This window comes from Rattus rattus, chromosome 2 (assembly GCF_011064425.1).
Source record: "Rattus rattus isolate New Zealand chromosome 2, Rrattus_CSIRO_v1, whole genome shotgun sequence".
NCBI classification, from domain to species: Eukaryota; Metazoa; Chordata; class Mammalia; order Rodentia; family Muridae; genus Rattus; species Rattus rattus.
The window spans coordinates 141883556-141895022 of record NC_046155.1 but is presented as its reverse complement, the minus strand read 5'-3'; the positions used below and the strand labels follow the sequence as shown (position 1 = coordinate 141895022).

General features: G+C 39.3%; 1 protein-coding gene and 1 pseudogene across 5 annotated transcripts in view; one reads left to right on the top strand and one right to left on the bottom strand.

Moving 5' to 3' along the window:
• Positions 1 to 508: 508 nt before the first annotated feature.
• On the top strand, positions 509 to 974 carry LOC116892039 (annotated as a pseudogene).
• Positions 975 to 4266: 3292 nt separating this feature from the next.
• Positions 4267 to 11467, bottom strand: part of Gabra5 (gamma-aminobutyric acid type A receptor subunit alpha5) — a 115289-nt gene continuing 108088 nt past the window's right edge. For all 5 annotated transcript variants that reach the window (XM_032893502.1, XM_032893503.1, XM_032893500.1 and 2 more), the window contains one exon: positions 4267 to 5500. In XM_032893502.1, coding sequence (XP_032749393.1) covers positions 5195 to 5500 — 306 coding nt within the window. In that variant the 3' untranslated portion in view covers positions 4267 to 5194. The remainder of the gene's footprint in view (positions 5501 to 11467) is intronic.

Sequence of the window (11467 nt, the reverse complement as noted above, 5' to 3'; positions counted from 1 at the left end):
TTCAAAATTATTCCTCATGAAGTTCATTATTTGGATATATGAAGGCTACTGGGTTTTGTATGCTGTTTTTATTCATTTTGTGTTTTTTAACCTTTTAAAAATTAAAATATTCATCTTTCATCATCATCATCATCATCATCATCATCATCATCATCATCACCACCACAGATCCTCTCCCTGTATTCCTTGCAGTTCCCCCCACTCCCTGACACACTTCATCTCCCCTAGATATACTCCCTCTCTCTCGTGTTCCTTCAGGTTCCTTCCTGTTGTCCAAGAGACAACAGGACAAAACAAGAAACAATAAGGCAAAAACCTTCACATGAAGGCTGGGCAGGACAACCGAAGAGGATGAAGAGTCCCAAGAGCAGGTAAAAGAGTGAGAGAACCATCCAGTTCTCCCCCCAAGCCCCCATCCCCACCACGGGTCTCAGCAGTTCGTGTGGTGGGGGTTAGGCAGTGCAGCTCCATGACAGATCGCACGCATCTCCCACCCTGCACCGCCAGGATGCCCAAGAGGAAGGTTAGCACGTTTGGACCGGTGAAGGCGGAGCTCAAGCGCTGCTCTGCGAGGCTGTCGGCCAAGCCTGCCCCTGCCTAGGAGAACGCAAGCCAAAAAAGGCTGCAGAAGATGGCTCAGTGGTTTAAGAGCACTGACTGTTCTTCCAAAGGTCCTGAGTTCAATTCCCAGCAATCACATGGTGGCTCACAACCATCTATAATGAGATCTGGGGTCATCTTCTGGCCTGCAGGCACACTTGCAGACAGAAAGCCATATGATGTATACATAATATATAAATAAATATTTAAACAAAGCATCAGACAAAAAGTGCAGATAAAAGGGAAGAGGGGAGTGAAAAGGAAACATGCTGAAGTGGCTGACCAGCAAATTACAGATCTGCCTGAAGAAAATGAAGAGCGGGAAAACCAGAGCCCAGCCTCTTAAAGAAGAGAAAGAAGCAAAGTCGGACTAGGCATCCATCACGTCTGTCAGTGGTCCCTGCCTCCCTTTTTGTACAATCCAGAGGAATATTTTTATCAACTATTTTGTAAATGCAAGCTTTTTAGTAGCTCTGGAAACATTTTTAAAAGGTGAGGGAATCCCACCCCATCCCATTTTTTAAGTGTAATTTTTTTTAAAGAGGTTAAATCATTTGCTGGTTGTTTATTTTTTGGTAAAACCAGAAAATAGCAGGATACTGAGTCAGGAGAGGCTGTGACTGTCTCGAGGGTCACCATAACATTCCGCAGAGGGGTCTAGTTTTATATCCTACAGTACAAAGCATACTAAATGGCAATTTGGGGTCTCAGTCATGCATTGGTGTCTGGAATATGTTCAGTTATATCTGGTCCAGTGTTTCTAGTAGAACCATTTTGTAAGAAAGTCAATCTTTGGTCCTCGCCCTGTCAGAACTGTGATGTCTGTGGTCATGACAGTTCATTTTCCTAACAGTTGTGATAATGTGCTGTGAAAGATGTAGATTTTGAGTATGTTCTGTGTGTGACATAAAATTGTGAATTGGTGGAACCAAGCATTTGGTTGTTAGGAGAGGTCTTAAGGAAACTTGCCAAGTTTGCGGCTGGAGCATCATGGAATAAGTTCAAAGAAAAACAGTACGCAGCTTTTCCTTTGTGTACATGAACACAGGGTGACTCTTCAGAGTTTGGGTGCATGAGTAAACTCTTCAGAGTTTACGTACCTGTGATAAGAATTGGGATGTCTGTGTACTCTGCTCCTCGACCAATAAAATCTCAGTTGTGAAAGAGTAAAAAAGAAAAAAAAAAGAGTGGGAGATACACTGACATATCCATTCCTATTGTTAGGAGTTCAGAAAAACGCCAAGCTGTCAGCATAGCACATACTCTGGTACAGGCCCCATGTAGGCCCTGTGCTTTCCACCTCAGCCTCTGTAAGCCCATATGAGCCCTGCTTAGTTGATTCAGAAACCATGATCTCCTGGTATCCTCCACCCCCTCTAACTCCTAGAATCTTCCATGGGTTTAAAAGAAAAAGACATTAAGACTAGTTTTTAAATTTTTAAAAGACAGAGAAAACTGTATCATTTCCACATTCTCAAAGAAAGGGTTCTTTTGCTTTGAGACTAGGTCCTATGATAGAGGCTAATGTTGATTGAATGCTCTGTGACATCATTGTTGTTTTCCTTGAGGAAGTTGCTCCTGTAGCATCACCTTAATCATCCACACTAGAGCTCTGGAAAGAACAATCCAATGAAAGACATCAGGTCTCCCATATCTCATTATCTCATTCAGTGAAATTCTCTCCTCTCTCTGTGCACCTCTCTCTCTCTCTCTCTCTCTCTCTCTCTCTCTCTCTCTCTCTCTCTCTCTCTCCCTTCCTTCCTTTTTTTCTCCTTTCAGTACTCTTTGCCTCTCTCTGTTTACTTATGATAGGAGTGCTACACTAAACAGGGCATTAAGTTTGTGACATCGCAGAACCACAGATCTAAGAAAGAAAGTATGACTGGGTATGTTTTCAGTGAGAAAAATATCTAAGGCATATTTAATGTATAATCATTTACCCAGGCCCTGGAATCAATGCTTTCATCTTAGGTCATGTTTGATTCTAAAACATCACCCACATGAAGGAGTTTGAAGGTGTCATGAACTCAGGTTTAGGAACTGTGGGACACAGAAATAGAGGCCCGTGTTAATGCCTCACTGTCTGTAGGCTTTAAGGCAAAGAGTTAATGACTCTGGGTTGCAGTAATACTGTTTATAAGGTAGAATTTTTCTATTTGCTGCTCTTTCTCTTACCTTATCCTGAGCGAGAAATGCAGTGCAATTTCTCAGGTAGAATCAAAACAATGAATGAGTGGTTCACAGCCTCTTTCCTCTCTTCAACAGATTGCATTTGCTGGACAATTTTAGTTACTGCTCAAGCAGGTGAACAAAATCATTAAGAGCAAACGCATACTTTAATGTCAATATCACAGCTAGCTCTAGATAGACCTTTAGACTCATAAGAAAGGACATATGAAGAACTGATTGTGGACTGTTAAGAACATCCTCTTTTATATTGTGGTGATGTAAAAAGAGATGCATTTAAATATTCTTCTCTAAAAGTAGAGCAGTCTAATTTATAATTATCTTCAGAAATGTTATTGCTTGCCTTGTCATCATTCCCCCAAGGTGATTCTTTATTATGTTCTCATTAAAAATAACAAACTCTGTCAATGTCTACAACACAAAATCAGAGAATGGAAAACAATGTGATTATTTTTGTTAAATATTCATCAGATATTCAGCAGCATAAAATGGGCAGTCTCCAAGATGCTCAGCAAGGACTTTTGTGCAAAAGCCACACCTTAAGAAATTCACTACAACCTGGTGAAGAAGGTGTCACTGTCTATTGGGAGTAAGCGGTCCAGGATGGGCATTAACACATGTAAATACTTTAACATTCCTCTTCCAGCTTCTTACAACTGCAGTGTGATGCGGAGCGTTAAGGAGAGGATAACAATCCAGAACGAAAAAAGTAATGAAAATCAGACTCCATCCTGAACCTTAGCTTTGGTTTTCCTGGGGGACTTTCACACTGAGTTGTAATGGAAACATGTCATGCTGCAGATCCCATCGCCATATTTCAGGGAAATGCCTCCGTAGCATTTTAGAGTGGCCTGTCTGTCATTCTTTTTATGAGACACTGAGCATTGTTGTAGAAGGAATAGTAGAGGCGCCGGTGAGATGGTTGTGTCAGGAAAGTGCTTGCTGAACATTATTATTATTTAGTACAGCAGTAAGTATGTGCGCCAGTTGCTCTACTCTGTCTGACTATTGATGAACAATTGAAATCAGGTGCAGAGCTAGGACCAGCATTCACCAGGCCCTTAAAAGAGAATGATGCCATAAGAGAGGTCGTATGGCCAGGTCCTGCAATCATCTGACTGAAAATGAAGGACACAAAGCCAGAAATAGCTGGACCATAAGGGAGTTGTAAGGTCTGGATCTGTAGTCCTAATGTCTATAGAAAACACTAGAAATATGCTGAGGGAAACACATGGAGATCGTGGTAGGAAGACACACTGACTGTATCTGTCTACCCTTGCTATAACTAGAGTATCCTCTCTAAACATTCTTTAGCATAATTATATTGGAAGACTAGGGGGTCTCCCACTAGGTTTAAACTCTCTTTGATTGGGGTTTTTTTCCCCAAGCAAGTTCATATGAGATCATCTTACACCTTTTTTAGTAACTTAGTTAATCGAAAATTGAATCTAAATTATAAATTACATGACATGAGATCAGTGCAGTTTTACATTTTTTTAATGAACATTTAAGATTCATATACAAAAGCTAACAGAGCGATAATCCAATCATGAAATATGTACAGGGAAATAAAACAGAAAATAACTCAATTACAATTTCTCAGCGCTGAAGCGGCAGCAAGAGAACCCAGGGTCCAGAAACAAGGGCCACAGAATACCACCGCCAAAGACCAAGGCCTTGTTGCTTTAAGGTTTTAAGATTTTGCTTTCTTAGTCATTATTAAGGTTGTAGAGGTGTTGGGGGGGTGAGAAATAAATTTATTTTTCACAAAAAAACAACAAAATTAATTTTGAATCAGTTGATTTCTTTTCCTTGGGGAATTATTTGATCTACTAATCTAAGACACTATGGGCTTGTCATTAAATTTGTCTGCATAAATGTTTGCTTATTCTACTTCTTAATGTCAGTTCATGCAGTATTTTTCTAATTTCAGAACAAGAAGAATTGTTAAAGGCAATTCATACTGGACTTAAATGTCCACAGTTTGCTCTTCATGGACTGTGTGTACCCCAGGATCTTTGCTTTTTCACCTGTCAAGTGGTCATCACAGGGATTCCCTAAAATGTTCTGTTGGCTGGGAAAAATGGTACGAAATGGCATTCGAAGTATAAAAACATCATATACTCAGAACAGTTAAAAATATACTTATCTTGTTTGTAAACTATTGATGTTAGGACGCTGAGCATCTGAGAGTCAGTCATTGCCTCCCATTGTTGTAGAAGGCCATTTGCTTGGTTTATTAAGGGGACATCCTTGAAACATTTGAAGTTACACGTAGAAACATCAAGGCAATATTATTTGTACATATTATTAAACATGCAAAATTTCCTGAAAGACAGCGCCCAAATAGTCTCTGTGAGCTTGGCCTCTCCTCAGGTTCCTTTCTGTGAAAGTATGGTTTCCTGTCTTACTTTGGAGAGGTGGCCCCTTTTATCACGGGCTCCCTATTCAAATATGTTGCCCAGTAAACTAGATTGAAAGTGCCAAACAAAATGGGGAACACAATCCGGGACATTTTGTCGATCTTGCTGATGCTGTTGTAGGTCTTTTTACTCTCAGAAGTCTTCTCCTCAGATGCTTTGATTGAGGCTGTACCCACAGCATTCCCAGTCCCGCCTGGAAGCTGCTCCTTTGGGATGTTTGGAGGATGGGTCAACTTCCCAGTAGCAAAAGCATTTGTTGACTTATTTAGTATGAGTTCACGTTCTTTTTTCTGCAAAATATAATAAGGTAAAGACAGGTCATCTTTCAGTTCCTGGTTAAGATCTCACAGCCTTTCTTCAGAAAAGACAATGAACATGAACTCATCGCTGGGAGAAGACAAGGCTCTTGCAAGTCTAGAATCCCAGAGCAGGTAGGTGTGGATGAGCAAGAGTCTTTGATGTTAATATTTGATATTTCTCAGGAACCTATTGTAAACTGAATTAAGATCACAGTAACAATCATCACAGGTATGCCCTTGGGAGTGAATATTGTATGCAGTTTGCTATAAAAAATATTCTAGAGAATGACTGTTAGAGAATAGTTAAAAGGAGAACAATTTAAAATGCTGCCTACAGTAAGTAGTCCTTACTGCAAGGTGTATCTCAAAAAGGGCTGCCGGGAATCAGCCATGTCGCTGTTTCCAACAGCACAATGAAAATATCTTGTATTTTTGAGTGCCATTTCTTTTCAGAATGTATAATTACATTCTTTTGATGGGCATATGTGCAGTCTCCAATTCTGAGATTCTGGATCCAGCCAAATGTCTTGTGCACACTGTCTTGTTTTTTGGTTTGCTGGTTTGTTTGTTTTAATTATATATGGAACTCTAGAACAGTGAATGAACTTTATGTGGAAAACTCAGAAACATAGTAACATTTAGAGAGGTGAGGACAGGAGCTGTTGAGAAAGAGATGTATTAAATTTCCTAATTGTTAATGATATGATAGAAATTTGAGAGGCAAAAGAGTGTGTGCTTGCAGGAACTCAACAAAAACATGCCTAATGCTTGTGTACTTTATGTTGGATAAATTTTCCTCCAAAGGAATAAAAAAAGTAATAAATTACACTGAACTCTGGTGAATGATGTGCATGAAACTTGTTTTGATATGCATAAAATTTAAAATGGGGTTCCACAGTCCTTGAACACAAAACTTGCCTACAGAGAACTGGTCTAACAGGAGGACCCTTTCTCTAAGCCCACAGCCCACAGGTGGGACCCCACTTTTTCTCTGTTGACTGTCCAAAGAGAGACATACAAGGAGCACACAGGTGCAAGAGCCACAGGTCGGCCTAGGACAGGGCCTTTCTGGTCTCCATTTGCAAGCAGAGCTGGGGCTGAGCCACAGCTCTTGGACCCAAAACTTGCCTGAAGAGAGCTGTTCTGCTAAGAGCTCACAAGCCCAGATGAGCAACAACCTCCAGTCAGAAACAGCAAGACCAACTAACATCAGAGATAACCAGATGGTGAGAGGCAAGCACAAGAACGTAAGCAACAGAAACCAAGACTAGTTGGCATCACCAAAACTCAGTTCTCCCACTAAAGCAAATGGATATCCCAAAACACCAGAAAAGCAAGATTTGGATTTAAAATCACATATCATGATGATGATAGAGGACTTTACGAAGGACATAATAACTCCCTTAAAGAAATACAGGACAACACAGGCAAACAAGTAGAAGCCCTTAAAGAAAAAACACAAAAACCCCTTTAAGAGTTATAGGAAAACACAACCAAACAGGTGAAGAAATTGAACAAAATCATCCAGGATCTAAAAATGGAAATAGAAACAATAAAGAAATCACAAAGGAAAAAAAAACCCTGGAGATAGAAAAGCTAAGAAAGAGATAAGGAAACATAGACACAAACATCACCAAGAGAATACAGGAGATTAGAGAGAGAATCTCAGGGGCAGAAGATACCATAGAAAACACACAATAGTCGAAGAAAATGCAAAAGCAAAAAGCTCCTAATCCAAAATATCAGGAAATCCAGACACAATGAGAAGACCAAACCTAAGAATAATATGTTTAGAAGAGCATGAAGAATCCCAACTTAAAGGGCCAGTAAATATCTTCAATAAAACTATAGAAGAAAACTCCCCTAACCTAAAGAAAGAGATGCCCATGAACATACAAGAGGCCTACATAACTCCAAACAGATTGGACCAGAAAAGAAATTCCTCCCATCACATAATAGTCAAAAGACAAAATATACAAAACTAAGAAAGAATATTAAAAGCAGTAAGGGGAAAAGGTCAAGTAATATATACAGGCTGACCTATGATAATTATACTAGACTTCTCAGCACAGACTATGAAAGACAGAAGATTCTGGACAGATTCAAACTCTAAGACAACTGTCATACAAACTCTAAGAAAACATAAATGCCAATCCAGGCTACTATATCCAGCAAAACTATCAATTAACACAGATGGTGAAGTCAAGATATTCCATGACAAAATCAAATTTACACAAAATATTTCCACAAATCCAGCCCTACAAAGAATAATAGATAGAAAACTCCAATACAAGGAGGGAAACTACTCCCTGGAAAAAGCAAGAAAGTAATTCAACAAACCCAAAAGAAGATAGCCACACAAATATAATTCTACCTCTAACGACAAAAAATAACAGAAACAATCACTATTCCTTAATTTCTCTAAACAACAATAGACTCAATTGCCTAATAAAGATACATAAACTAACAGAAACAGGACCCAGCATTTTGCTGCATACAGGATACATACCTCAGTGATAAAGACAGGCACTACCTAAGAATAAAAGGCAGGGAGAAAATTTTTACAAGCAAATGGACCCAAGAAACAAGCTGGGATGGCCATTCCAATATTGAATAAAATTGATTTTCAATCAAAAGTTATCAAAAAAGATAAGGACTGACACTTCATACTCATCAAAGGAAAAATCTACCAAGATGTACTCCCCATTCTGTACATCTATTCACCAAATGCGATTGCAACCACATTAATAAAAAAAGTTCTAAAACTAAAAGCATACATTGAACCATACAAAATTATAGTAGGAGGCTTCAAGACACCACTCTAATCACTCTCATCAATGGACAGATTGGGGAAACAGAAACTAAACAGAGACACAGTAAAACTAGCAGAATTTATGAACTAAATGGAATTAAGAGACATCTATAGAACATTTTATCTTAAAACAAAAGAATAAACCTTCTTCTCAGCACATTATGGAACCTTCTCCAAAATTGACCATATAATTAATTTGTCACAAAACAGACCTCATAGACACAAGAAGTTTGAAATAATCCCATGCATCCTATCAGATCACCATGGACTAAGGCTGATCTTCAAAAACAACAAAAACAACAGAAAGCCCACATACACATGGAAGTTGAACAATGCTCTACTCATGATAACATAGTAAAAGGAGAAGTAATCAAACTTAGATCTAAGATCAATCAAGAGGAAAACAAAAGAACTATGAAAAGAATCAAGAAAACCAGGAGTTTTGAGAAAATCAACAAGATAGATAAACTCTTATCCAGACTAACCAGAGGGTACAGAGACAGTATCCGAATTAATAAAATTAGAAATGAAAAGAGACATAACAACAGTAACTGAGGAATTTAAAAAAATTATCAAATTTTTATCTCTTTGTACAAAGCTCAAGTCAAAGTGGATCAAGGACCTCCACATAAAACCAGATATACTCAAACTAATACAGAAAGTAGGAACGTGCCTTGAACACATGGACACGGGAAAATTTCCTGAATAGAACACCAATGGCTCATGCTCTAAGACCATAGACAAATGGGACCTCATAAAATTGCAAAGCTTCTGTAAGGCAAAGGACATTGTCATGAGGACAAAACAGCAACCAACAGATTGGGAAAAGGTATTTACCAATTGTACATCCAATAGAAGGCTAATATATAGTATATATACAATGAACTGAAGAAGTTAGACTTCAGAGAATCAAATAATCCTATTAAGAAATGGGGTACAGAGCTAAACAAAGAATTGTCAACTGAGAAATACTGAATTGCTGAGAAGCACCTAAAGAAATATTCAACATCCTTAGTCATCAGGGAAATGCAAATCAAAACGACCCTGAGATACCACCTCACACCAGTCAGAATGGTCAATATCAAAAACTCAGGTGAAAGTAGATCCTGGTGGGGATGTGGAGAAATAGGAACACTCCTCCATTGTTAGTGGGATTGTAAGCTGGTACTACCAATGTGGAAATCAGTTTGGCAGTTCCTCAGAAAATTGGACCTAATACTACCTGAGGACCCACCTATACTACTTGTGATGGTTTGCATATGCTTGGCCCAAGGAGTGGCACTCTTAGAAGATGTGGCCTTGTAGGAGGAAGTGTGTCACTGTGGGGGTGAGCTTGGAGACCCTCCTCCTAGCTGCCTTGGTATGCTGAGGATGTTCCTGGCTTCCTCTGGATGAAGATGTAGAACCCAGTTCCTCCTGCACCATGCCTGCCTGGATGCTGCCATTCTACCACCTTGGTGATAATGGACTGAACCTCTGAACCTGTAAGTCAGCCCCAATTAAATGTTGTCCTTTATAAAACTTGCATTGGTCATGGTATCTGTTCACAGCAATAAAACCCCAACTAAGATACCACTCCTGGGCATATACCCAAAGACGGTCCAACATATAGCAAAGACCCATGCTCCACTATGTTCATAGCAGCCTTATTTATAGTAGCCAGAAGCTGGAAAGAAGCCAGATGACCCTCGATAGAGAAATGGAAACAGAAAATATGATACATTTACACAATGGAGTACTACTCAGCTATTAAAAACAATGATTGCATGAAATTCTTAGGTAAGTGGATGGAACTAGGAAATATCTTGAGTGAGGTAACCCAGTCACAAAAGAACACACGTGGTATGCACTCACTAATAAGTGGATTAGCCCAAAAGCTTGGAATACCTAAGAAAAAATTCAGCGATCATATGAAGCTCAAGAAGGAAGACCAAAATGTGAATTCTCCATTCCTTCTTAGTAGGGAGAACAAAATACTCATGAGAGGAAATATAGGGACAGAGTGTTGAGCAGGGACTAAAGAAAAGGTCATTGAGAGACTGCCCCACCTGGGTATCCATGCTGTATGCAGCTATGAAATCCAGTCACTATTACTGGTCACAAGAAGTGCTTGCTGACAAGAGCCAGATATGGGTGTCTCCTAAGAAGCTCTGCCAGAGCCTTAGTGATACAGATGAAGATGGTTGCAGCCAACCATTAGACTGAACAAGGGGACTCCAGTGGGGGAGTTAGAGAAAAGCCTGAAGGAGCTGAAAGGGTTTGCAACCCCATAGGAAGAACAGCAATATCAATCAACAAGACTCAACCAGAGCTCCCAGGGACTAGACCACCAACCAATAAGTACACATGGAGGGAACAAAGGCTCCAGCACATACGTAGCAGAGGATGGCATTGTCCAGTATCAATAGGAGGAGAAGCCCTTGATCCTATGAATGCTCTTTTCTCCAATGTAGAGTAATGCCAGGGCATTGAGGCTAAAGTGGGTGGGTGGGAGTGGGAGCATCCTCAGATAAGTAGGGGTAGGGAGGAGGAGATATAAGAGAGGGGGGAAGGGGATAACATTTGAAATGTAAATACATTAAATATCCAAGAAAAATAAAATTAAAAAAATAAAATGGGTGATTGATGAAAAATAGATCAGTGGAAAGATGATAGTGTATGGATCATAAATGGACACATGGATAATAGATGGTTGGATAGATGACAGATGATAAATAGATTGGTGGATGAGTGGATGGATACTAGGTATAATGATGAATAGTTAGAAATGGTGCATAGATTGTTGTAAAAACCATAGTAAAATATTACCAGCAGAAACATTTTAAACATTACTGTATGCTTGAAAACATACCTAATAAAATATTAGTTTAATTCTCATTTCAATTGCATTATTAATATAATGTCATCCTATTAAATAAAATTTAAATAAAGCAGCATTGCTATTATGGAAAACATGTCAGCCAGGAAAGATATGGAAAGAAAACAAAAAGAGAGCAGAAGGAGGGAGGTGCAAGTGAGAATAAATGAAAATCAGGTGCTGAGCCAGATGCAAGGCGTATGAGACCCCTAGAGACTATGGGAGGGCAGATGGGCAGGAAGCAGTCCATGCTGCAGAAAACCATCATGTAGGCTTCATGGCAGTCTTC